The 25,986-nt window shown below is 38.1% G+C and overlaps 11 protein-coding genes and 1 non-coding gene across 14 annotated transcripts; 8 read left to right on the top strand and 4 right to left on the bottom strand.

Annotated features, from left to right (window-relative positions):
* Positions 1 to 11: 11 nt before the first annotated feature.
* LOC104735408 (chalcone synthase) lies at positions 12 to 1,834 on the bottom strand. The gene is made up of 2 exons (XM_010455195.3): positions 1,331 to 1,834; positions 12 to 1,248 (listed from the first exon to the last, which is right to left on the bottom strand). The coding sequence occupies exons 1-2, from the start codon at positions 1,521 to 1,523 to the stop codon at positions 254 to 256; spliced, it is 1,188 nt and encodes a 395-aa protein (XP_010453497.1). The 5' UTR covers positions 1,524 to 1,834; the 3' UTR covers positions 12 to 253.
* A 3,227-nt stretch (positions 1,835 to 5,061) lies between these two features.
* Positions 5,062 to 6,799, top strand: LOC104735405 (uncharacterized). The gene is made up of 4 exons (XM_010455194.2): positions 5,062 to 5,302; positions 5,399 to 5,560; positions 5,651 to 5,891; positions 5,970 to 6,799. Exons 1-4 carry the CDS (start codon positions 5,105 to 5,107, stop codon positions 6,530 to 6,532), a joined length of 1,164 nt encoding a protein of 387 aa, XP_010453496.1. The 5' UTR covers positions 5,062 to 5,104; the 3' UTR covers positions 6,533 to 6,799.
* A 2,467-nt stretch (positions 6,800 to 9,266) lies between these two features.
* LOC104735404 (ethylene-responsive transcription factor LEP) lies at positions 9,267 to 10,157 on the top strand. Its single transcript, XM_010455193.2, has one exon. The coding sequence runs from the start codon at positions 9,355 to 9,357 to the stop codon at positions 9,985 to 9,987; it is 633 nt and encodes a 210-aa protein (XP_010453495.1). The 5' UTR covers positions 9,267 to 9,354; the 3' UTR covers positions 9,988 to 10,157.
* Positions 10,158 to 10,537: 380 nt separating this feature from the next.
* Positions 10,538 to 11,272, top strand: LOC104735403 (non-specific lipid transfer protein GPI-anchored 30). The gene is made up of 2 exons (XM_010455192.2): positions 10,538 to 10,891; positions 10,970 to 11,272. Exons 1-2 carry the CDS (start codon positions 10,570 to 10,572, stop codon positions 11,086 to 11,088), a joined length of 441 nt encoding a protein of 146 aa, XP_010453494.1. The 5' UTR covers positions 10,538 to 10,569; the 3' UTR covers positions 11,089 to 11,272.
* LOC104774832 (uncharacterized) lies at positions 11,264 to 12,602 on the top strand. The gene has a single exon (XM_087480414.1). It carries the CDS (start codon positions 11,519 to 11,521, stop codon positions 12,437 to 12,439), a length of 921 nt encoding a protein of 306 aa, XP_087336540.1. The 5' UTR covers positions 11,264 to 11,518; the 3' UTR covers positions 12,440 to 12,602.
* A 1,680-nt stretch (positions 12,603 to 14,282) lies between these two features.
* Positions 14,283 to 15,167, top strand: LOC104735402 (uncharacterized). The gene has a single exon (XM_087480418.1). The coding sequence runs from the start codon at positions 14,383 to 14,385 to the stop codon at positions 14,959 to 14,961; it is 579 nt and encodes a 192-aa protein (XP_087336544.1). The 5' UTR covers positions 14,283 to 14,382; the 3' UTR covers positions 14,962 to 15,167.
* A 231-nt stretch (positions 15,168 to 15,398) lies between these two features.
* Positions 15,399 to 17,234, top strand: LOC104737978 (putative xyloglucan endotransglucosylase/hydrolase protein 5). Of its 2 annotated transcripts, none has more exons than XM_087480417.1 (5): positions 15,399 to 15,520; positions 15,648 to 16,185; positions 16,279 to 16,379; positions 16,465 to 16,658; positions 16,747 to 17,234. In XM_087480417.1, the coding sequence occupies exons 2-5, from the start codon at positions 15,987 to 15,989 to the stop codon at positions 17,144 to 17,146; spliced, it is 894 nt and encodes a 297-aa protein (XP_087336543.1). In that variant the 5' UTR covers positions 15,399 to 15,520; positions 15,648 to 15,986; the 3' UTR covers positions 17,147 to 17,234. The 2 variants fall into 2 exon arrangements, with proteins under 2 accessions (XP_087336543.1, XP_087336542.1); XM_087480416.1 differs by having other exon boundaries at positions 15,426 to 15,542.
* Positions 17,235 to 17,525: 291 nt separating this feature from the next.
* LOC104735400 (protein ELC-like) lies at positions 17,526 to 18,999 on the top strand. Its single transcript, XM_010455187.3, has one exon. It carries the CDS (start codon positions 17,721 to 17,723, stop codon positions 18,849 to 18,851), a length of 1,131 nt encoding a protein of 376 aa, XP_010453489.2. The 5' UTR covers positions 17,526 to 17,720; the 3' UTR covers positions 18,852 to 18,999.
* A 162-nt stretch (positions 19,000 to 19,161) lies between these two features.
* On the bottom strand, positions 19,162 to 21,034 carry LOC104735398 (nascent polypeptide-associated complex subunit alpha-like protein 3). The gene is made up of 4 exons (XM_010455186.3): positions 20,736 to 21,034; positions 20,333 to 20,399; positions 19,806 to 19,936; positions 19,162 to 19,717 (listed from the first exon to the last, which is right to left on the bottom strand). Exons 1-4 carry the CDS (start codon positions 20,790 to 20,792, stop codon positions 19,361 to 19,363), a joined length of 612 nt encoding a protein of 203 aa, XP_010453488.1. The 5' UTR covers positions 20,793 to 21,034; the 3' UTR covers positions 19,162 to 19,360.
* TRNAK-UUU (transfer RNA lysine (anticodon UUU)) lies at positions 21,027 to 21,098 on the bottom strand. The gene has a single exon. It is a non-coding gene; the product is annotated as a tRNA-Lys (tRNA).
* Positions 21,099 to 21,247: 149 nt separating this feature from the next.
* On the top strand, positions 21,248 to 23,716 carry LOC104735396 (protein FIZZY-RELATED 3). Its single transcript, XM_010455184.3, has 6 exons — positions 21,248 to 21,916; positions 22,007 to 22,234; positions 22,336 to 22,578; positions 22,800 to 23,096; positions 23,189 to 23,320; positions 23,429 to 23,716. The coding sequence occupies exons 1-6, from the start codon at positions 21,404 to 21,406 to the stop codon at positions 23,480 to 23,482; spliced, it is 1,467 nt and encodes a 488-aa protein (XP_010453486.1). The 5' UTR covers positions 21,248 to 21,403; the 3' UTR covers positions 23,483 to 23,716.
* LOC104735397 (uncharacterized) lies at positions 23,565 to 25,108 on the bottom strand. Of its 2 annotated transcripts, none has more exons than XM_010455185.3 (6): positions 24,920 to 25,108; positions 24,732 to 24,818; positions 24,575 to 24,637; positions 24,388 to 24,486; positions 23,912 to 24,158; positions 23,565 to 23,817 (listed from the first exon to the last, which is right to left on the bottom strand). In XM_010455185.3, exons 1-6 carry the CDS (start codon positions 24,995 to 24,997, stop codon positions 23,708 to 23,710), a joined length of 684 nt encoding a protein of 227 aa, XP_010453487.1. In that variant the 5' UTR covers positions 24,998 to 25,108; the 3' UTR covers positions 23,565 to 23,707. The 2 variants fall into 2 exon arrangements, with proteins under 2 accessions (XP_010453487.1, XP_087336538.1); XM_087480412.1 differs by having other exon boundaries at positions 24,388 to 24,491; positions 24,920 to 25,050.
* Positions 25,109 to 25,986: the final 878 nt, after the last annotated feature.

The following is a 25,986-nucleotide window of genomic DNA, read 5'->3' as shown; positions in this document are numbered from 1 at the left end:
ACCGAAAAGTATACTTTTAAGACCCATATAGATCTGATATATTGTAAAAAGACACCAAAAAGAAAGATACAAAAATAGTCGAATTCGAATAGACCAGTCCAGCACATATCACATTTCATATATCACATCAAATAAATTCTTCCTTAATTATTGCATAAACATAAGTATGATATTTTATATTAAAACAAAAGACAGGATTAAAGTTTAATTATGTAGAGGTAGCAGGTAGGTAGATAGGAGGAAAGCGTTCTCTTTAGAGAGGAACGCTGTGCAAGACGACTGTCTCAACAGTGAGACCTGGTCCGAAACCAAACAGGACACCCCACTCCAACCCTTCCCCTGTCGTGGCCACACCATCCTTGGCTGACTTCCTCCTCATCTCATCTAGAATAAAGAGAACGCATGCGCTTGACATGTTTCCGAATTCGCTCAACACGTGGCGCGTGGCCCTCATCTTCTCTTCCTTGAGACCAAGCTTTAGCTCCACCTGGTCCAAGATCGCTGGACCCCCAGGGTGAGCTATCCAGAAGAGAGAGTTCCAGTCACTTATCCCCAACGGTTTAAATGCTTCATCTAGACTCTTCACTATGTTCTTTGAGATGAGGCCGGGAACGTCCTTGAGGAGATGGAAGGTGAGACCCACTTCCCTCAAGTGTCCATCAATGGCTCCGTCAGAGTCTGGGAGAATGGTCTGTGCAGCAGACACCATCTCGAAGATGGGTTTCTCTCCAGCGGAGGTGTCGGGGTCCGAACCCACAATGAGTGCGGCGGCGCCGTCACTGAAAAGAGCCTGACCGACGAGGGAGTCGAGATGGGTGTCAGAGGGGCCACGGAAAGTGACGGCAGTGATCTCAGAGCAGACAACAAGGACACGAGCACCGCGGTTGTTCTCGGCGAGATCCTTAGCGATACGGAGGACAGTACCGCCGGCGAAGCAACCTTGCTGGTACATCATAAGACGCTTTACGGAAGGACGGAGACCAAGGAGCTTGGTGAGCTGGTAGTCAGCACCAGGCATGTCAACACCGGAGGTAGTGCAGAAGACGACGTGAGTGATCTTGGACTTAGGCTGACCCCATTCTTTGATGGCCTTCACTGCAGCTTCTTTGCCTAGCTTAGGGACTTCAACCACCACGATGTCCTGTCGGGTGTCAAGGGAAGGAGCCATGTAAGCGCACATGTGAGGGTTTTCCTTGAGGAACTCCTCCGTCAGATACATGTGGCGTTTCCTTATCGTGGACTTGTCGCCTGTTAATAAGTACTTGTTAACTAACTATGTGAATGAAGATATCTGCTATTAGAAATGAAAGTAGAAATTATGAACACGTACACATGCGCTTGAACTTCTCCTTGAGGTCAGTCATGTGTTCACTGTTGGTGATGCGGAAGTAGTAGTCTGGATACTCCGCCTGAAGCACATGGTTCTCAGGGTTAGCAGTGCCTATCGCCAAGATGCCTGCGGGTCCATCCGCTCTCTGAGCCTGTCTGATCTCATCCAAGGAAGACGCACCAGCCATCACCATTATAACTCGAAATTTGAATTTAGTTTTTAAAGTTTGATGTCGTTGTGTACTAAACAAGGTAGGTGTATTCAGAAAGCTAGCAAGTGCAAGAGATTATATAACAAACTGACACGGGAAAAAAGAGACGAGAGTGTGGTAGGTTTGATGGACGGGCAGATGAAGACCTACGTGTCTAGTTGTTAGCCCCCTTTTCTGTGGTTCTTCTTGCGTCCTGTTTTTTCGTTACTTACCAAAGATTGAATGGTGGGTTTTTATTGATTTATATATATTTGCACCAACAAGTCATTTTAATTTCGACGTGCATATTTCATATGGTGTATACATATCTCAAGATATTTATACAATTATTATGAGCGTAACTCTATAGAATACATATGATGTGTCATGTGTGTATTAATATCTTAAGATATGTGAAAAGAATAAAGGTCCCAAAGAATAAACATAACACGTAGAGCTACAAGGGGTAGTTGTATATAGTTTCTCCACAAACGCGATATATGAAGATTTTACTTCCCACACGTGCATACTTAACTCCATCATCATATACCTCCTACTCCTACTAATCTAAGAGCACCTCCATATATCTTACCAACAAAATAACAGTACATTTAATATATTTTTAGCTAAAAATCTCATTATAATGTTTTTTTAAAGATGGTAATTAATTTAAAATACATCTAAGTTAATTTTTCATCAATATTTTTAGAACATATCAAATAAATTTAATTTATTGATTAGTTATGCTAGTTATAAATATAACAATAATAAAATCGTAATCTTAATAGGAATAATTTAAATTTAAATCAATCATAAATAATATATATATTCTTAAATAACATCATTAATCAAAGAACTTAGTGTAGACTTATAAAGACAACTCAAAATGCTAACAAAAAAATAAGAATAACATCTAAAACAATGATTAACTTGGCTATAGTCTTCACTTGATAAATAATTTTTGCTATATAATTATATATATGCGCAAGCAAATAAGCTTTTAACTAGGGGTATTAATTATTAACCTTATGTAATATCAATTAAAAATAGTATTCATACATATTTTAAACTTATGCATAATCGAGCTTAATATATAGATAATTTTATTTTACTATCTCTATAACAAAATTAATAACCCATATATATACTATTGAATTAATATATAAAACTATGAGAAGATTGGTTTATTACAAAAATAAATATTTACTTATAAAGAAACATGTGTATCATCATTATGAAGAGAGAGAAACGATTTATTAAGAATTTGTAGTTACACAAGGATGGAAGTTACAAATATTATATATTAAAAGAGAAGCATTCTCACGCAAAATGTTAACGTATCGTACTCACAGAGCTCCAAACATTATTTCTTTTATTTGTCATCAGTTTTTAATAATAGAATATTTACATTTACATATCATTGTATTTTTTCAAAAATATAATTAACACCCAAAATTAAATTCTTATATTCTCTTTCTAACTTAATTATATCTTTTAATTACATTTTCATAAAATCTTTAAAATGATTTTTAAGAACTCTTTGTTGATATGATATGATAATATAAGATTGATATTATAATAATTCTCACGGGTTAAATTTTAATTATTATAAAAAAATTTGATTCCAATTACCGATAAATAAAATAGATTTTGTAAACAAAAATTACAGTAAAAATATTTAATAATTATTTTATACCGCACATAGTGCGGGTTGTTACCTAGTATAATATTAAACTTTATAAAATCATATTATATAAAGCTTGATGTTAAAGTTACTCATTAACGAGATTGTGACACATGTCAATTGTATCATTCAGATGTTGACACATGTCAATTCTAAATTTATTAAAATTTTAAAAAATAAAAATATAAAAATTCAAAACCTACCATAAAAAGGTTTTATATAAAATTAAAATAGAGAAAAGAAAAACAAATTTTATTTAAATTATTTTAAAGAAAAAAAACCTTTGTAAACTTCCAAATGTAAAACAAAACTATTAACAGTTTTAAAAAAATTAAAAGGCAATTATAAAAAATTATAAAATTTAAACAGCTTTATAATTTTAAAAATATCATTATAAGGAAATTATATATATATATATATATATATCATAAAATTTGAAATTATAATATAGTTTATTTATTTTAATTTTAAGTTGCCAACTAGACATTTGGCCCCCAACAACAAGGTTCGCTCCTAACCAACGCAACTCCACCAGCCCATTCTTGAATGGACATTGGTTGCTTTCCAAGAACCATCAATCTGACAACCATGAACCTGGACATCCAAAGACGGAGATGAAGCTGACATGACCGATGTAAAAGAGAGCGCCTATTTCAAGGCTAACTTATTGCTCAAAGCCTGAGCAATTATATCATTTGTCTCGATCTCTAAACCTTGAAAATCTTTTTTTATTTATGGTCTTCCAGATTGCCCATAAAATTCATGGTAATTGAAGAAGTTGATCAGGATCAACATGTTGAGGGGCATCCCTCCAGAAAACAAAATCTAAATTCGAGTACACCGAATAATATGGAAAACACTCTAACGAGACCAGAGTCGGAGATAAATCTCAAACTTCACACAAGCGAGGGCATTCAAAGAAAATATGATTAATAGTCTCAACCGCAGAGTCGCACCTTTTATACCAAATATCACATTGGACAACTTCATATATCAATTTATTTTTATAGATAGTTTTTACTTACTAAAAATATTTATTTTATATTCTTTGCTAAATTTAATTTTATGTTAAAAACTCTAAACCTGCACATCGGGCGGATCATAATCTAGTATTTTATAAAAGTTAATAAATGTTTAGACGAGTTTCGGAATAGTAGTTATAAAATGGAAGTACCTTATCAAATTTGGTAAACTTTTCATTTAACGAGAGACATTTATAAAATTAAATGATTCTAATTAAATATTACAATATAAATACATAATCACATAAACATAAGTGAATGATATAAAATAACTAATTTAAGTGGATCGATGAAGGGTTTATTTAGAACTTAGAACAAACGTTATAGCCTACTTATAGAAGTCATGATAAACAGTACATAACCATTTCGCCTGCTTTCACACTTCAAATTATAATATATATAAAAAATCTATAGAGTCAGTTGACCCCTCCCTTTCCACATACAATAGCTCTATGCCTCTCTATATCCATGTAATGACTCATGTTGTAGCACAAGTTGATATTTTTTTTTTGTTCGAAATTGTAAACTTATATTTTCAAAATATTTAATGTTATTATAGTAGAAAAGTACATTTATATCTTATTTTTATGAATATTTATTTTATTTGCATTATTATTTTTTTGTCACTTTGTTGTATAATTCTTCAATTTTTTCTTTTTCATAATGCATGATGACACAGATAATTTTCTGTTTCGTTTTTTATCTAAAAAAAATAGTTAATAATGATACGGGGGAACAGTAATGTTATTAAAAAAAAAAAAAACCTGAAAGGCCCATTAAGCCCAGCCGATGTCCAGCTCGTTTTGTTTTGAAAAAAAAACCATAGCTTAAAATTAAACTAAACCCAGGCCCGTTTATTAACATCCCTGAGAAGGAGAATGTTGGACGACGCAATGCAGACCGGGAATTGCTTCCGATGCGGTCAAGCTGGTCACTGGATCAGCGGTTGTCCTCTCAAATCCAAAGCCGATGATACTCCTCCGGCGATCCACTGCCCTTGCGGCGGCGGTTTCTGTGAGATCAAAGTCTCAAACACACGAGATAACCCCGGAAGGAAGTTCCACAAGTGTCCTGCGGTTGGTTCCTCCTACTTCACTCTCTTTACACTTATTTTTGCGATTTTCTCGAAGCGAATTTGAAATTTCTAACTGAAAAAAACTTGAAATTCGCAGGCTCAGAGTTGCGATTTCTTCAAATGGTGTGACAAAGTAACCGATGAAGATATCAGATTCCGTCCTGCCTTCACCATCCCTATCTGTCCCTGTGGTGCTGGACCTTGTCGAAGAGTTAAAGACGTTTCTGGTAGAGCTTACCTTATATGCTGCATCAAAAAGGTTTGATTAAATTCGTTTTTAACTGTTTAAGGCTCTTTGAGTTTGAGAAATTCTCTTGGGTTAAAATGTGTTTTTAAGGAATCGTTTTAGGGTTTTGGATCATGTGGATTCTTTAAGTGGGAAGATGTTGAGATGATTCAGAGTTGTGGTTCAGTAGATGAGATTGAATTTTGGATAGAAGCTGATCAGATTTTGAGTGGTGTTGAGAGTAGCTTTAAGGCTTCTGGTGCTGGTGTAACCGTGAACCAATGTCAAGCTTCTCTTGTTAGTAGCGTTGAGGATGATTCTGTTGCTGTTTCTGATACACATTCCACTGCTGCTGTGGACCAAGGTACTTCAAGATTCTTTAAAAAGTATAATGCTGGAAATATTCTTGGTTGTTCTTCTAACACTAATGCTATTTACTTAGGTATCCGTCTGTTTGATCCTGTTTTGATTGAACCTGAAGAGGAACCATGGAACAAGACTCTACTTGGTGATCAGCTAACAAATTCTACTATTTCCAAGTTAAGTGTGGATGAAGTAATGAGTGATTTGATGAAAGATACGGTCTCTAGCGGTTCTGGTGTGATACATGAGAGGAGAAACCATGAGGAACCTGGAATCGGTGAAGCTGAGGGGTCATTCCCTTACTTGCAGGACCTAATTGATCAATACAACTCAGAGAAGCTTCAGTTTGAGTGTGTGTCTGGGAAACATGTACAACTGTTGAGTGAATTTATGGCTTCGTACAGGCGACTGAGGTTACTTCATGAGAAAACTAGTCATTTCAGGAAAAGTTTACTTGAAACAGAGAAGGAGATTGTTTGTTGCGAGGCTGAGACATTAGAATTTGGAGCGAGTTGCAGGGAAGTGGCTGGTGAAATGGCTGAGTCTCAGAAGAGGATGCAGGAGACAGCAGAGCAACTAGGGAAGGAAGTAGAAGTTTTTAAGCAACAGGAGTTTGTTCCTCTCAAGAGAAGACGAGGCTGAGCTTGATTGCTTGTGTGTGTCATTTTGGAAGGTAACTACCACTTGTTGCATTAATTTTAACTCCTTAATTCCAACACTTTACACTACGGTATCGGATAACTTGTGTAGATAATAGACTAGTTAGATTAAATGGCCTAAAATTTGATCGTGACTGGAAAGAAGCTCGTGGCCCAAAACTTGCCTCATATTTTCTATCAGCTTTAGATGTGTAAAAGTAGACTTGCTTTGTTTTGCAAAATTTTAATGTTGTTGAGAATTATGAATCTACTACATAGTGCGCTCATCACATGGTCGTTTGATAAAGAGAGTAATTAGAGTTGAATAAGACAAAAGGTATTTTGTGTAGGCAATAATTAGTAAAAGGATTAATTTTAATTATGTTAAGCGTCCAAGAGAATGCCTTTCCACGTTGGGCGCACATGCCTTCTCTTCTTTCTTCATGTTTGTTTTTTTGTTTCTTCTACTTTAGAAATAAACACAATTAGAGGCCTAAACCCACATATATCATCAAATTACTTGCATAAAAAAATAGTTCGACTTCGATATGAGTCTGTAAGAGCAACGCCAATGGGTCCATACCTGAGAGAAGTTTAAGACTAGAATCATAACATAAAACACCCTTCCAATTCCCAAAAATGTTCATTTATGTATATATCTCCATTATTTTGTGAAATTACCATCAACGTTCGAGAATGATTTATCAAATGCCGAAGGAACTTTGGAGTAGTGACGGTTGTGCTAAAGGCGGTGAGTGATACAAGACCAAAAAGGCTTTATTAGGGATCTTGACCTAAGCCCCTAATTAAGTAGGATTCGAATAATTTTTTTGTCCAAAAAGGCTTTATTAGGGATCTTGACATGTACTCTTGATTCCACCGTAGACCATGAGAACGCAGTATTAATTTTTGTAAAGAAACCTAAGGATGGATATCATCAGAGAATAAAATCAAGAAGGCGATATAGAGCATGGAAGCGTAATGTAAATGTAATCAAGATTCAATGCATCAAGATTGGAGTTGAGAATATAATACTAAACGAGAAAAATGAGAGTTGGTCAAAAGAGAGGGAACATAAATTATAGGGTTTGTTTACTCCAATGAAATTAAGATTAAAGATGAAATTTTCAAAAGCATATAAAGATTGCTCACATGCAACCCAAATTCCTTTGTTCTCAATAATGCATGTTTGTTTTTTAAAAATAGTATTAGATCAAACCAAATTGAATGGAGTATTTTGGTCAGAATATATATTTCGAGAAATTGAATTTTGGAAGAGACTATAATATAGCAAAGCGGACAAAAACATATATGACTAAAAATAAGGAAATAGTTAGATGCCTTGGGATTAGAAAATGGGAGATGAAAAAAGAAGGGTGTGGCACTATTCATTGAAGTTGCAGCCTATACAATTGGGAGCACATGCACTACCCCTTATATTATTCTCTTAATTACTAATATAATAACAACTACACACATTGTGATTATTGTACATGAAGACTAATGGGGCGTATGTATTATAAAAAATTAACAAATATACGATCCACTATCACCGTCCCTAACGTTGGTCGTGTAGCCATTAGCCAAACATAAATGGTCTTTGGTCTTCCTCTGACACAAAATAAGATCGTCTTAGAAAGGCTACCACTTGCTTCCTTAGATACTCACTCATATCAAATATCATAATCTCTCTCTAATGAGACTTCAACTCTTAAAATTTTTATGATGGTCAAAAGTCAAAACCCGACCCTGCTCTGACTTATTAGTTATATAAAGATTAATACACATATAATAGCTGCTTAAGTAATGACTTCATAAATCATAATTAAGTCGGACTAACTTCCATCATGCGGCCATCATTGCACCTTTCTTTTCCCAATTATTAACTTTAACCAAACACCAAACTCATTGTTGTTATGTGTTGTATGATTGATAAGGAAATTGATTACGTTTTATATATGATTTGATCAAGGTTTGCTTCTCTTTTCATGTTAAATTCGCAGTTCATGCACATTCCATCATATCATTTGGACCATCACATGCAACAGTTTTTTGGACGCGTTATACCAAATATATTCTCCGATTTGAATACTTTATCTATTACGTTTATTTCTCTTTAATTTGTTTTAACAATTGGTGCATGTTATTATTAGACACGGGACATTGGTATCTAAGGTAACATGCTAATCATGGCTCTTATCATTCCTAATCCTTTTATCTTTCAGCTTATTATTGTTGAGTAATGATGATTAATGTGTATCTATCTATATATATACCATATATTGTATTTGCATATAATATTATGCTAGTAGATTGTTGAAGTAAGTATTCTAAATTTCTTTTTATCAGCAATTAACAAAAATATAAAGGCTCTTAGCTTGTTTAGATTGATTGAGTCGATAATATATACTAGCAGCTGTATGATCAAAGCCAGTCCGATATTAGCATCTATTTCAGCAGAAGCATGTAAGAAAATGAAACCACTAGTGTAGAACAACTTTGAGAAATGCATGAAACATGCATGCTACCAAGTGGTAAATTGATCATTAATTTGATAATTATATATTTTTGATTGATTGATAATTGATATATCATGGGCCACAATTAACTCAACGCTGTGCCAAATTTAATATGATGTCTCAATTGGAATAAAGAAAGGTGTATAAAAGAATAAAAGAAAATGAAAAAAGGAAAGGCGAAACTCTTATATAAAAGGGTTGCGGAAGGGATACTTTTCCAAGACCAACACACATTCTTTTTTTTTCATATTTCGAAGACAACATCGTCAACGAGCAAGAAGAAGCAAGGTATAGTATCAACAGAAGGATGAATACAACATCGGCAAAGAGCAAGAAGAAGCAAGAAGAGGCAGGGACAAGGTTTCTTGGGGTGAGAAGAAGGCCTTGGGGAAGATACGCGGCTGAGATTAGAGACCCAACTACGAAAGAGCGTCACTGGCTAGGAACTTTCGATACCGCCGAAGAAGCTGCCTTGGCCTACGACAGAGCCGCTCGGTCCATGCGTGGCACTCGTGCAAGAACCAACTTCGTCTACTCAGACATGCCTCCTTCCTCCTCCGTCACTTCCATTGTTTCTCCCGACGATCCTCCTCCTCCTCCTCCGGCTCCTGCTCCTCCTAATGACGATCCCGTCGACTACATGATGATGTTTAACCAATATTCATCCACTGACTCGCCAATGCTGCAGCCTCATTGTGATCAAGTTGACAGTTACATGTTTGGCGGTTCTCATTCTTCTACTTCCTATTGTTATTCTAACGACAGTAGTAACGAGCTGCCTCCTTTGCCTAGTGACTTGTCGAACTCTTGTTACAGCCAACCCCAGTGGACCTGGAGCGGCGATGACTACTCGGCTGAGTACGTCCACAGTCCAATGTTCAGCAGAATGCCTCCGGTTTCTGACTCTTTGCCTCAAGGTTTCAACCACTTCGGCTCCTAATTAAATATTCTTTCTCATTTGTACCTTTTTCTTTCTTTTGGGTTTATATTTATGTTCAGCCGTCCTTGATCCTCTGTTTATGATCAAAGTGACTGTTTGTCATTAGTTTTTCAATAACAAGTTTATTACCCCTTTGTACCTTGATTAATGTAAACAAGAAAATTACTCTTGTGTTACCTTCACATATAATGGGCCGTATACCTCAGAGGCCCATTCATGAAGATGTCTGATGGGCAATGGTTCCGGATGACACATGTACCTAAATTTATTGTTTAGCCTAAATTTCAAAATCTTTGTACGTTTCCTTGGTAGAACTAGAATTATATAGGTTGGAATGATCTGCATCTTGTTGGTGTTTGCTTATGTAATGTGAATGTTTCATATTTAAATAATTTGATGATGGCTTCTGCCTTCTGGTAACTTACCAAGTTAGGATGGTCAAAAGATGATACTGCAGTAGGTTTTGACTGGTGAGCCATGTCTACCTATCTCAAAAGCTGGTCACCAAACATATAAAAAATGAACAAGTACATAAGTGGTTCAGGAACAACACCAAAAAGAGTAAATTAAATTAAGGTGATCATGGAGATGAAGTTGTTCTTTGCCATCGCAGCTGCACTTGTTCTAGTTGTAGCCAACTTGGGTATGCAGGCAAGTGGGCAGAGCGCTTCATGCCTAAACCAGCTTGCTCCATGCCTCAATTACCTGAATGGGACAAAGGAAGTCCCTCAAGTTTGTTGTAACCCTCTCAAAGCGGTGATAAGGAACAATCCAGAGTGCTTGTGCCGGATGATTAGTAACCGAGGGAGTTCTCAAGCCGAGCGAGCTGGCATCGATGTCAATGATGCTCAAATGTTGCCTGCTCGATGTGGAGAACACGTCAATCCTATTGCCTGCTTAACTCGTACACACTCAAACTCTCTGTTTTTTTTTTTTTTCAATATAAAAGATGTTTTCTGATGAATATTTTGTGTTTTTCCAGGATCTCGAGAATCTACAAACTCAAACCGAAGCTCCTCTAATATTGGCAACACATTTTCTCAGTCCTACTGGATGACAACATTAGCAATTGCAGCCACCGTTTTGTCATATTTTCTTTAAACAACAAGCTGAATCTCCCTCTCATTGTCTATACTACTCTATACTATAGCAGTTTTGTTTGCTTGTTAATCAAAGCTGCTCATTCTTTGTTTGTATGCTCTTTGAGTTAAATTATGACTATTGGTCCGTCACACCAACACATTGTACCATTTATTCCACATAAATAGTATAATTCCATCACTAATTAGAGCACCTATCTACCTGATCATATTCAAAAATACCGGGAAAGTCCATAATTAAACCGGTTTAATTGGTCCTATAATCGCCGATAACCGAACAATTTAGCTGGTTTAAACAATTGAAACCGGTCAACTCAAAGGAGCAGTTGACCAGTTCATCTTCTAAAATCCCTCTCTCTTTTAATCAGATCGGAGAAAGGGTTTCTGGAGTCTCAACAAATCCCGACCAAATTGAAGCTATCAGAACAAAAATGGGAGAGATGATGTACAAGCTCTTCGCTTCAGCATCGTTACTAACCCTAGGATTGTATCATCTCATCTGCACTTTCTTCCATCTCCTCAAATCTCCTCAATCCTACGCCGCGAAACCCTTCTACCCTTTTCCCCGTCTCTCCTCCGTCACCGGAAACAACCACCGTCTCCAGAATCTACCATTGTTCATCCTCATACTCTCCCTTTTCGTAGCGTTCCTTCACGAAACCCTAATTTCGTTCTACTCCGATCCTCTCGTCAAAGGAAGCACCCCAGTTCATCGATTCTCGTCTCTTAACTCCGCCGCCGTGTTCTTCCTCTTCCTCATCATCGCCGTTTACTATCTCCTCTCCGATTCAACGTCTTTAACCCCTCTCCCTTCCGATCTCCTCTTCGCACTCGCTTCCGTAGGTTTCTTCCTTCATTACTCCGCCGCATCTTCATCTGCTTCGATCCAAACATCGGATCTCGAAGCTCACTGTGACTCGCTTTCAGCTCGTATCTCCGCCTTATGCTCTCTCCTCTGCTTGCTTCTCGCTTGCCGTTCAAGACTCTTCATCGCTGACGCTGCCCTCGCGGCTGCCATCTGTCTCCAAGGTCTATGGCAGCTTCAAACCGGACTTTCTCTCCATGTTGATGGGTTTATCCCTGAGGGGTGTCACCGTCTTCTTGATGTTCAAAGCGGTGTCGAAGGATCCACTCAGTGTGATGTTCAGGACTCTAAACTAAGGGCTGTCTCAGTTTTGGATCTTATGTTCACTGTACACGTTGTGCTGGTGGTTATCCTTATCTTTGTGACTTACACGATGGTGGTGATGGCTGCTGGAGTTAGAAGAACTGGTTCTTATGAAGCTTTGCCCACCAATTCTACTGATTCTAATCACATTCAGATGAAGTCTTTGACTGGAACTCAGGCTTGAAACCTTATCAATCCTCTTGCTTTGCCTTTTTTTTTTTTTTTTTTTGTAAGCTCTCACTCTTTTTGGAACTTGTTGTTGCTGCTTTGACAAGTCTTTATCCAATTGTCTTTGTTCAATATTAATGTTCACTCCTCGTATAGCTTAAAAGATCATGGTTATGGTATATTCCTTGCTGATTGTGAGTTGGTCACTTTAGCTGATGTTGTTGATGGTATGTTCCATTTGGTTTTTGGAATTTTTTGTTTCCATTATGTGACATTTATTTGGTTTTTGGTTTAAAGCAAACTCAAGCCTGTCCTGTGGTGAAAGAAGAAGATGATACTCATAGATTTGCACTGAGAACATAAAGCGTGTGACAACAACATGAGCAGCATTATAGCTTGGCAATCCCATGTCAAAGAAGGCAAAGAAGAGGAACCAAAGGTATGTTTCCCATCTGCCTTCTTTGAGATGGGATTGCTTAAAGCTAAGGCTTTGTGTTGTTGTCACATCCTCTTTCAAATCGTCTTCTTTGTCTTTCACCGAATTCTTGAGTTTGGTTTAACGAAAAAAACTAAGTAGATATTGAAATAGTTGACAGATTTTGATTGCAGTTTAATATGTTAGAATTTAGAATAGACACTTTGGTACCCTTACAAGTCTAGAATAAGAGCAGAAAAGGGCCAAAAGGCCAACAGGAGCTATGATTCAGTTGTCTAGGTAGATGGTTATCCATTGTTAACTCAACTAAACATACAGAACACTAGAACAGTGAGCATTTGGAAGCAAAATGACATTAAGCTGGCTTGATCATCGGCTCTTGTTATTATGGGCCTAAGCACAGGCCCAGATTTGTCATGTACACTGTATTCGTTCGTATGCGTTAATAGCTTGAAATCTTGAGGTCTGCGCGTGGGAAGGGGAATGGGTGAAAGTGAAACCTTAGTGGTTAAGTTATTGCGAAAAGAGATAAAAGGATGAAACAATCAAATGAGAGCTTGAAACGCCCCAGAAAAAGTAGCTTATGGTGGTGGGAATATTTTTATGTTTATTTTTTCACTCTTTATTGCTGAAAGGTACCACACTTGTATCTAAGTTGTCTTTAATATAATGTTTCCCTAAGTCACGTAATCTACTTTTTATAACGTCTAGAAGTAGAAGCACCGAGAGAGAGATGATGATTTAGTATAATAACGTTAACGCATATTGTTTTTTGTTCGTGTTTGGCCAAAAGATATCGAGACATGTCTGAAGAACGTCAGAGTCTTGATTTAAGATATTTCTTCAAACATTATACAATGGGGAAAACAAAAGGTGACACGCGAATATGATAATAGTAAAAAGGCAACAAAAGGAGAAATTAAAAGAGAAACGTAAAGCGATTTGGCCTCAATCAACGGGAACGTATCTTAATTTAAGAGGTTCTTCTTCTTTATACTTTTGATACGAGAGTTTGCGAGCTGCATTGGTTGACTAACCATATTATATCGAAACCAAAAAATAAAACAACGGAAGAATATTTGTGACATTTTATATTTTCACATTGCTTCCTTAACGTTTAATCTACCTATGTTCAAATTCAAAAGTTGTAATCATCATCACTGTTAAACAACAAAAACTAATTTCAATGATTTTAAATAAAGACTATGAAAAAAACAAACTTTGCGAACAAGGTTTGGATAGTGTAAAAATAAAATATATTTTTGAGGCCAAAGAGGAGTGGTCCCGTAGTGATTGTGAAATTGTGATCATCTTAACCAACCAGACGTAGCCACATGTCTTCCTCAGCTTTATGAATTTCCTTAGCCAAGGCCATCATTGTGTGATTGTATAGTATATAAGTAAGGCTTCCTTCATCTCTTTCATTTTCCATTCTCCATATAGTCTCCGTTTACAATACACAAACAATACAAAAACACAGGATTCAAAAGCCAAGAAGCCAAGAAACATATATAAAGAAAAGAATGAAGAAGGCGGCAGAACTCGTGAAGCAGATAATAAACATGTTGACTGGTATAGCAAAGGACAAGACGAAAGAGCTGAAGAGAAAGACAAGAGCTTTCAAGACACGTCTAGTAATATTCTCGCTGCTCCACAACAGACACATGGTGATGAGCTCTTTGTCTAACAAGCTTAAGACCAACCCAACATCGAAAAAGATAGATCACGATAATTACAAGGATCATCATCATGATCAAAACATGGTGGTGGGGTATAGCCACAACGTTAACGCCATGTCTAGCACTCCTGTCTCTCCTCATGTAGAATATCAATATGCTGAGGAGGTAGAAGAGGATGAAGATGAAGAAGAGGAGGATGAAGGAAAGTATCCGGACTTGAGACACTCGCTGTTTGAGGCAGAGGGTTCGGTAATAGAAATGGTGAAGCATTCCAAGGAGGACAAGGGAGAAGAGTTTAAGCTGGAAGATGAGATCGACAAAGTGGCTGACCTTTTCATTAGCCGCTTCCACAGACAGATGTGGTTGCAGAAGCAACTGTCTCTCGACAGTATTCCAGATACTTCCTCGCCGGTTCAGTCTTAATAATATACATACATATAATTATGACTCCCCTCATTGTTTTTTTTGGCTTTTTTGGGGCGAACGAGGACGCAATGATCCTTATAGATTTTGTTTACGTAGTGAAATGTGGAAACGGGACATGTTTATTTATTTTTGATGTCATCCTGACAAAGTCCCTTCATCGTTCATACTCATTTCATAAATAAAATACAGTTAACTTTTTCCTTCTTGGTATGGCTGTTTCTGTAATTAAATTGAGCACCACACTCTCCCAACACTTGACGAGTCAGCGACCATTATTCATTGTTTCGTAGTAGTCAATTAAATTAAACACGGGCTTGTATCTATACAAATTGCAGCCTTGTATTTTTAAGTTTATCAAAGCCTGTTAAGGCCCATTTACAGATAAAATAATTAATATTTCAAACGATGCCGTTTCACATTTCCCTTCCTTCTCCGGTGCTTAGGCTCAGCTGAGTTAGTTTGCCTCTTTCTTGATATTTTCGTTCTCGATAATGTGCTTGAACAGTATTGCTCTCTGTGTTATATTGTCCATATGGTGAATTCGCACATGCTTCAGGTCATGTGACGATGTCTCTGTTGTATTACCCTCTTGAAACTTGAACCTTTTTTTTTCTTGGTTTGTTTTTTATTTCCCAAAATCTCTTTCTCATAGTTATCTTTAACTGATTTATCCAATCAATCAGGTCGGTTTGGATTCTACAGGGATACACTACTGTGAAAGCTTCCCTGCAAATCTGATGGCATCTGAGAGTCAAAAATAGTGTTTCTTTATTATGTTCTGCCACACGGATCTTAAACGTAAAGCATCCAAAGATGCATTAATTAACGATAACATGGGGATGAGGTCCATGTGCCTCTGCTGCAACACCTCTTGGGCTAATCACATTCTGTTGCTTCCCTAAGTTACTGCTGCTGCTGCAACATTGAAAGTAACCCAATCTGCAGTCATTAATATTTATCAATACTATTATGTAACTTGATGGCTATAAATAGTATGGTCCGTTCAATGTTTGTTTTGTGTGATGAAAGTGAAGATGGGTCGTCTTCCATTTACTCTTTGCTTCACCTTTCTGGTTATGGCCACAGTAGCATTTGGTGTACCTCCTAAAAAGTCCATTAATGTTCCTTTTGGAAGGAACTATTTCCCCACTTGGGCTTTTGATCACATTAAGTATCTCAATGGTGGTTCTGAAGTGCATCTCGTTCTTGACAAGTACACTGGTAAGTTTCTTTCTCGGCCTTGCTGTCTTATATCTCTCTGACACAAGTTTTATCTAAACAGTTCTTCTGATTGTTCTTGTTCATTGCGCAAAGGCACTGGCTTTCAGTCCAAAGGTTCATACTTGTTTGGCCACTTCAGTATGCACATAAAGATGGTTGCTGGGGACTCTGCTGGAACTGTGACCGCCTTCTATGTAAGTGAATTCATTTTCTAAATCACTTGGAACATCTTCTTGAGTGTCATCTAAAAGTTGTATCTTTGCTTTTTTTTCCTTGCAGTTGTCATCACAGAACTCAGAACATGATGAGATAGACTTTGAGTTTCTAGGAAACAGAACTGGCCAGCCTTACATTTTGCAGACAAACGTGTTCACAGGCGGCATAGGAAACCGAGAGCAGCGGATCAACCTCTGGTTTGACCCTTCAAAGGACTACCATTCCTATTCAGTTCTCTGGAACATGTATCAGATTGTGTAAGTTAGCATTCCTCAAGTGTTATCTCTACTCAAAATTTAAAAGCCATGTGTATTGATGTATTATGTTATTCAAAAAAAAAAACAGGTTCTTTGTGGATGATGTGCCGATACGAGTGTTCAAGAATAGCAAAGACATTGGGGTGAAGTTTCCATTTAACCAGCCAATGAAGATATATTCGAGTCTATGGAACGCAGACGACTGGGCCACAAGGGGAGGGTTAGAGAAGACCAACTGGGCAAAAGCACCTTTTGTTGCATCCTACAGAGGCTTCCACGTTGATGGGTGTGAGGCTTCAGTGAATGCTAAGTTCTGCGAGACTCAGGGAAAACGTTGGTGGGATCAGAAAGAGTTCCAGGACTTGGATGCTAACCAGTACAAGCGTCTCAAATGGGTTCGTAAGAGATACACCATCTACAACTATTGTACTGACCGCGTCCGTTTTCCCGTGCCTCCTCCTGAGTGCCGCAGAGACCGTGACATTTAGTACTTCTTTTCTTCAGATTTGATCTAGACTTTTTCCAATGTATGGCAAAAATTTCCTACTTTTTAATGTTTATTCTTCTTGCAAGTTATGGGTAACATCTTCTCGAATAGCTTGAAATATTACAACCGTGCATTTGACGTGATTTTAAAGTCAAACAGAGAATATGGATTCATGAGCTCCCCTAACTTGTTACAACCTCAAACTCATTGTCAGTTAGTCATTACTCATAGACAGTTCAAGAAATGCTGCACTAAGAGCCACAACAGTACCGGTCCTTTGTAGTTGTCTGACTCTGACCTGTTTACTTAAATTGGCATTATCACAGATAATATCACTAAATTCATTATACACTAGAAACATAATCTGGTCAAAGTTTTGGTAAAAATATTGGAATTTGAAAATTAGATGGTTCGACTATTACATAAAGTTATGATTATTTTGTCAAAGAGTTTGACTGGTTGCGGTTACGTGTATTTCACTATTTTCAACTACTATATGTGATCTGGTGCAAGTCTATTCGGATTAAAATTTTTTTTTCCTGCTCGTCTTCAAGTAATCGGGGATTTGACTAGCCATGGCTCCTCCACCGGCGAAGATGCAAGAGATCCACCAATTCCTCTCCTCCGCACTCCTCCAGCGTGGCCCTACCGCTCTCCCATACGCCGAGGCCACCAAGTCGCTAATCCGACAACACCTCCTTAACCTAGTCTCTTCATACACTTCCCTCGACCCCAAAACGGCGACGTTTACACACAACGACGGCCGATCCGTGATCCTCCTCCAAGCCGAGGGAACAGTGCCGATGCCTTTCCAAGGCGTAAGCTACAACATCCCCGTCGTCATCTGGCTCCTGGATTCGTACCCTCACTATCCACCTTGCGTCTATGTGAACCCTACGCGCGATATGATCATCAAACGACCTCACTCCAATGTCTCTCCTTCTGGACTCGTCTCTCTTCCTTATCTCCAAAATTGGGTTTACCCTAGCTCCAATCTCGTAGATCTCGCCGCTCATCTCAGCGCCGCCTTCTCTCGTGATCCGCCGCTTTACTCTCAGCGCCGTCCTCCTCCTCCTCCGCAACCGCAACCGTCTCCTTCGATCGGATCTGGATACTCACGGTCTTCACGGCCTTTTACTCCTCCTCATCAGACGGATGATGCCGCGGAGGTTTACAAGAAGAACGCGATTAACAAGCTGGTGGACAGGGTTCATTGTGATCTTGTATTGATGAGGAGTGCTAGAGAAGTGGAAGCTGAAGGGTTACTGAGTTTACAATCAGGACTTGAGAGAAGAGGAGAGGAGATCAACAATGGTTTGAATGAGATGGTGAACGAGAAAGAAACATTGGAGCAGCAATTACAGGTTATTGCTATGAACACTGAGTTTCTTGATACTTGGATTAGGGAGAATCAAGGGAAACCTAAGAGTTTGCTAGTAGATTTGGATGTGGATGATGCGTTTGATTGCGTTGGGACATTGTCTAAACAGATGTTAGAGTGCACTGCATTGTATTTAGCCATTGAAGATGTTGTTTATTCAATGGATAAATCGTTTCAAGATGGTTCGTTACCTTTTGATCAGTATTTGAGGAATGTGAGGTTGTTGTCGAGGGAGCAGTTCTTTCACCTAGCCACTGCTGAGAAAGTTAGGGAGTTACAGATGGATGCTCAGGTTGCTTCGATTGCTGCTAGGTTGCACTCGTGAAGTGAAACCACTGGCAAGATCTTTTCATATGTAGCTACAATTTTTTTTTTTACTGAATTTTAGTTACATTCGATTCTTATTGTTCATACTCTATAGGCATTTACACAATACTCTATATACGAATTTGAACTGATCATGTTTTGGCTTACCTTGTCTTTGTCATGTTTTGGAATTATGTTTGCCTCTTCTGCAATTCCCAACATTCAAACCCTCATGTATTTAGAAAATGCTTGGAGTTGTTCAGCTCATAACCACTCAAACTATTCCTGCACGGTTTTACAAAAGTTCCAATCCCTGAAAGCTTGACAAATGCCACAAAGCAGGAACACTTGCATTTCTCTTGATATGGGGAATAACAGTACACACTCTTTAAAATCCCACTCAAACTCTAAAATATGAAAATGAGTCCAAACTCCTGGTGTATAATAATGATACAACAAGCAAAATCAATTTAAAAGATAGGGGATAAAAACAAGGAAAACAACATCAAACTAGAAAAGGTTTCGGATTTAGGTGGTAAGCTCCATGATGGCAGAGACAATATCTCCATTAGCGGCCTTGAGAGCTTTTACTGCCCTAGGCTTAGACACTCCTGCTTGGGTCATCACCAGCTCGATGTCCTTTGGCTCCACACCCGCATCGTCCACCTCTTCATCATCATCATCATCATCCTGAGCAACAGCTGCTGCCTCACCAGATGTTTCCCCCTGCGAAACCACGTTGCTGAGGTTGGGAGTCTTGAACTGCTCTGCGGCCTGACTCTGAAGCTGCGAGCTTAAATCCTCAATCTTCGCCTCACCAAAGATCACATATGTATCTGATGCTGGGCTCTTGAACACATCAGGTTTTGATATCACAAACATGATCTGCATTTTCAAAACCGCATTTTGTCAACAAAAGGAAACCGTAAGGATTAACTCAGCAAAGATTGGAAAATTTAAGAAGGCCACAAACATTCTTGCTCTTTTTGACGGTAACACGGCTAACACCAGTGATGGGTTTCATCCCAAGCTTAAGCATCGCTTTACGACTCTTTTTCTCACTTCTGCTTTGCTTTGATCGGGAGCCTGCCTCTCCATCATGTTCTGGTTAACAAAACAAATCATATATAGTTCACTAATGACTCAAGCTTATAAGAAATAATGTTCCTCATTCTATATTTAACAAAAACAGCATCAAACTTTCACAAGTCAGCATCTAACAGAGATCTCTAGCTAATCATTCTCACAATTCCATGGTGATCATTCTTACAAGAAAATGGGTTCGACATAGATAGGCTCACTATAAACAAGGTTTCAAATTTCAACCAAACAGATGTTTATACTCCTCTACTCGCAAGTAAGTTCAACTAAGCTGCCTAAGATATATTAACATTAATGGAGCTAAGCACATGGAAACTTGGAATGCATGGACCCTTGAATAACCATTGAAAGAGGCAAAAAAAAAAAAAAAAGAAGAAGAAGAAGAAGAAGATAAGTTACCCTCGGCCTCGTCATCGTCATCAGAATCATCCTCGTCATCATCATCTTCAACTTCAGGCTTATCAAGCTACAAATCGAAATCAGAAGAAACAGTGAGTAGAAATACAACTGAAGAGAAAATATAGATAAATTCATCAGCTTAAGCAATGCGAGAATTGATATATATATATATATATGTTAATGGAGTTCGATAAAAGAAGATTCAGATCTACGAAACTGGAGCTACAGTGTTAAAATATCTAAAACCAGTCAATGAGATCTAAAGGTAAGAAGAAATCAATTAATCCGAATCCAAGCTCAATCATTCATCATTTTCAGACTAATACTAAGATAACAACAAGTAACCAAAAAAACAAAACAAAACAAAAAAGGTAAAGAAAGAGAGATCATTATTATTAATTACATCGATCTTTTGCTCTTCCAATTTGGCGGCGAGCTCCTCCTTCTGTTCGGCAGTCATGTTTACAAGAGAGAGAGAGAGAGAGAGAGAGAGAGAGAGAAAGAGAAAGAGAAGAGTATCGGCGAGTGACGAAACCCTAAAAACCCCTTTAAGAAAGATGAACTCGTATCGAAGTAAGTGCACCGAAACGGGTTAGGTTTTTTTAATACCCGGCTTAAACCAAAAATTGACTCATTAGATTGGGAACCAAACAAACCGGAACGATCAAGATAAAAAAAAGTCCAAGAAAAATATCGCCGTCTGTGGGGATCGAACCCACGGCCACGTGGTTAAAAGCCACGCGCTCTACCACTGAGCTAAGACGGCTTTGATGCTTAATCTACTATTAATAATTTTAATATCGACGACTATTTGTGATTCATATTTGACCGTTGGAACATGAACCCTCAAATCGATGATAATACATGGCTCCATTCATAAAAGTCCGTGATTTAATCAGATCACGCTCCTATATATTATACAATCTCTCCCACCACCCAAATTTGACCGTTGTGACTCTTTTTTTTTTGCAAAAGAAGAAGAAGAAGATAATAAGCTCTCTCTCTCTCTCTCTTTTGATTCTTCTTCTTTTGCAATCTCTTCTCCTTCAATCTCCCCTAACCAAACCAGAAATGGCATCCCCACAGAACACCAAAACCGGTCTGAATCTACCGGCCGGGATGAACCAGACTTTGTTGCGGCTGGAGACGTTCTCGAGCTCATTTCGTGGGATCTCAAGTCTATCCTCTCCTTCTAAATCGACTTGCAGCGACAGGTTCATACCGTGTAGATCTTCTTCGAGACTCCACGCTTTTGATCTGCAGGATCACAAGGAACCGACTACTCCGGTTAAAGAGGGAGGAAACGAAGCCTACTCTCGACTTTTGAAATCTGAGCTTTTCGGATCTGATTTCGCTTCTCCTTGTTTGTCTCCTGCAGGTGGTGGTGGTGGTCACGGATCTGCTTCTTCTTCTTCTTCTCCGATGAGTCCATGTACCAATATGTTGAGGTTCAAGACGGATCGTTCTAATTCAAGCCCTAATTCGCCTTTCTCTCCTTCCATTCTCGGAAATGATAATGGCTTCTCCAGTGATTCGTCTCCTCCTCCTAAACCTCCTCGCAAGGTTCCTAAAACACCTCATAAGGTATTATCACTGTGTTACATCAGATCTGTTTACTGTGGTTTTGGTTTACAGATTAAAGACTTGTTTTGTTTTTTGATGTTGGGTTTTAAGGTCTTGGATGCTCCTTCTTTACAAGATGACTTCTACTTGAACGTTGTGGACTGGAGCTCACAGAATGTTCTTGCTGTTGGGCTTGGTACTTGTGTCTATCTTTGGACTGCTTCCAATAGCAAGGTGAAGAAATTATGCGACCTGGGGCCTAATGACAGTGTGTGCTCGGTCCAGTGGACTCGGGAGGGTTCGTATATATCTATTGGTACAAGTCATGGTCAGGTTCAGGTGTGTTGTTGTTGTTGTTTACCTTTTCCAATCTGTGGTTGTGGGTGTTTTTGTTAGGATGGAATTGAAGTTTACTAAAAGGTTTAATGTTTTGCTGGCAGGTCTGGGACGCAACACAGTGCAAGAGAGTCCGAACCATGGGTGGTCATCAAACGAGAACTGGTGTCTTGGCATGGAACTCTAGGATCTTATCATCAGGGAGCAGAGACAGAAACATCCTTCAGCATGATCTCCGTGTCCAGAGTGATTATGTCAGCAAACTCGTGGGACACAAATCTGAGGTCTGCGGGTTGAAATGGTCTCACGATGATAGAGAGCTTGCGTCTGGAGGCAATGATAATCAGGTTTTTTTAGCTATTCACTGCTATGTGATCCATATGATATGAGCAAAACTATGAACTGCTTTTCTTGTTTTAATTCACTAGACCCTATAGACTTGGTTAATGAGAGACTCTAATTGCTTTCTGACCAATCCAGTCCTTGGCTAGATACAATAGACCAATAGCTTAGAGTTGAGCCGTTCTTATCATATTAAGAAACATTGGTGGGTTCTTTTTTGAAACAGTTATTGGTATGGAACAATCATTCACAGAACCCTATTCTGAAGCTGACTGAGCATACAGCGGCGGTTAAGGCAATTACATGGTCTCCTCATCAGAGCGGCCTCCTGGCTTCAGGAGGTGGAACCGCAGACAGATGCATTAGATTCTGGAACACCACAAACGGACATCAGTTAAACAGCATCGACACTGGGAGCCAAGTCTGCAATCTGGCATGGAGCAAGAATGTCAACGAGATAGTGAGCACTCACGGGTACTCTCAAAACCAAATCATGCTCTGGAAGTACCCATCCATGGCAAAGGTAGTTTCATTTTCACGCTGAAGATCTCATTTCTTGATCTTTCTATCTTTTACTATATAGCTGATGCATCAACCGATGATTGTTTTGTGTAGGTTGCAACCCTTACTGGGCACAGTATGAGAGTACTTTACTTAGCTACGTCACCTGATGGTCAGACTATAGTGACCGGAGCAGGAGATGAGACCCTGCGGTTTTGGAACGTCTTCCCTTCAGTGAAAATGCAGGTTTGTATTCTTTTTTTCCGAGATTTGAAATTCCTTCAGAACCAGAATTAGATCTTCTAGTTCTGTCTGTTCAGTTCAGTTGATTGATGGCCATTTTTCTGTTTACAGACACCAGTGAAAGACACAGGACTTTGGTCATTAGGGAGAACACAGATCCGATAATAACAGTGTCAACCTTTAATTTGTTATTTCATTGTGTATGAGAAAATGTACTGCTGCACAGAGACAGATAGAGAAGTTGCAATGTAACACGCAAAATCTGCATTCAATATTATTTAATTTGTTCTTTTCCATTGTAATAAACTACATGATCCGAGAAAATACCAAGTACTTCTGTATGAAAAGAGTTACCGTTGTATTGGCCATCATTGTATATGAAGGCTTACATTATCTAAATCCCTGGCAAATCAAGTAAATTTCTCGAGATGATGATCTTGTAGCTTTTGGCCTCAACCAAGATGCCTTGTTAAAGATGGGCTTGCAAATTCGAGCAAAATCTAACCAAAAAGAAACAGTGTTATTGTAAAGAAGAGGCATCTATTCCAATTGTATACATGCAGTAGTACTCTATTTTACAGTTCTTTACCGTACCTTGAGCATCCTCGCTTTCTAGAAGCTTGATCACAAGATGACCCCCACGCCTAAGTACACCAAGACGGACTTCACTGCTTGAAACCGCATTTTCATCATCAATATCAGGTGACTGAGAGAGGGCAGCTTGACCAACAGCCAAATCAAGTGCTCGCATTCCCAATTCAGCCGACAGAGCTGAATCTCTAGTGGTGATTCCAGACACTGAGGGACACATATCTGAAAGAATGACTGAAAATCCCATTTGCTGCACCACAGAGCAATCCATAGCTTGTTAGAACCAAGTTCAGGGAACAGCTTAAGAACCAAGTCCCCAAACCCCAAAATACAGTTCAAGAAAACGAGTGACTAGGAAAGAGCTAAACTTGGCATATTCACGGCCATTGCTATAATCATAAACAGTAGATGGCTCAGTGCACATGTTATCCAAGACAGTTCCAATCATGAAAGGGCGGTTAGATTCTTGTAAAAATCACCTGAGGAGACAACTCCCTAATCTTTTGTCTGGGAAAGATTAGAACATCGGCGGAAATGGTTTGGACTCGCGAATCACACTGTGGAGGAACCTTCACCTTCTGCTCTGAGAAGAACAAAAGTGCATTGATTCACACAGTACAGTTAAAGATTACATTTTTTGGAGAATTAAGTGAAGCTTCCTCTGACCTTAATATCCATACCAACCACATTTCCACCACTTTTAAGTGGACCTAAGCTTTGGCACGCAACCTACACTCGGGTCATTAGCAACAAATTCAAGTTTAAACTTTTTTCCCCAGGTATCAAAACTTGACATTGATGATGTAATATCAAAAAATAAGACCTGAAGCCAAGCACCAGGTGCGCAGCCTAGATCAAGAACAGAGGAGCCTGGTTTGATGAGCTTGTATTGTTTTTGAATCTGTAGAAGCTGTAGTTGCAGAGAGAGAGAGAGAGAGGGAGAAGAGTCTCAATGTAAGCGGAAGAAGAAGAAGAAGATAAAGGAGGGAGGTTAATGAATATAATTTTTACCTTGAAAGCAGAGCGAGCAACATAGCCAAGACGTTGAGCTTCCCTGTAGAAAAAGTCCGGTGCTCCTGCCCCACTCATCTCTTCCGGCGCCGACAACACAACCGTATTCTTCTTCTTCTGTTTCCCTTTTTGTTGGGCCCAAAAGGCCAAAACCTTATTTAAACCCTAATATGCCCACATTTTTTGAATAATTAAAACTAGTCAAAATAAATCCCATAGAAAGGGAAAAATTACTCGAGCTATAAGAGAAAACCGTATCTTTCAAAAAGTAACTTTTTATCCTACAGTAAAATCTCTATAAATTAATAATGTTGGAATCCTAAAAATTTATTAATTTATAGACACTTTAATTTATCAATTTTCCTAATTTAGTAATTTTAGATAAAATTTAACTGTTATAACTAATAACCGAAGAATAAAGTGTTCACTTGTACGTTTCACTGCAGTTCTCAGTGGTTGGAGAGCGATCCGGCTTCATCATCAACTACTTGCAGTGTTTCTCTCTTTTTTTCTATGTTCTTTTTTCTATGTTCTTTTTTCTATGTTCTTTTTCACTTTCGGTTTCTGTTTTTTATGTTTCTTGATTGTTATATCAGACGACAAAAAAATATATATATATTTTTGTAAAATCAATTATTCAGAAAATTTAAAGGTTTATTTAGTAGGATCAAGAAATTAATAGGTTTTCCTTTGAACAATAAATACAAGAAAATTTTTGTTATGATATACCTTGAGAATTAATTCACAATCTCATATATTAAATGTGAGTCAATAAAAAGTAAAAAAGAGTAGATGTCAAGAGGGCACAAATACATGGTAAAATATGGTGTAATACTTAGTAAAATTTGAAAAGATAATACACATAAAATGTAAAATCTTTGAGATCTCAAGGGTGAATAAATGAATTTTTAGAAAAAAAAAAAAAAAAAAACATGATTAGTGAACATATTATTAGATTCAAGGGTCGGCTATGTTAATCATGGTAAATGAGGTATGATATATAGAGTACCCGTCATGACTTGGTCTAGAATTCTCTTGTGTCATGTTACACTTGCTTCAGTGGATGA

The sequence above is a fragment of the Camelina sativa genome, chromosome 13 (genome assembly GCF_030686135.1).
Source record: "Camelina sativa cultivar CO46 ecotype springtype chromosome 13, ASM3068613v1".
In the NCBI taxonomy this organism is placed as follows: Eukaryota; Viridiplantae; Streptophyta; class Magnoliopsida; order Brassicales; family Brassicaceae; genus Camelina; species Camelina sativa.
Note: the sequence above shows the minus strand (reverse complement) of the source record. Positions and strands in the feature narration are given on the sequence as shown.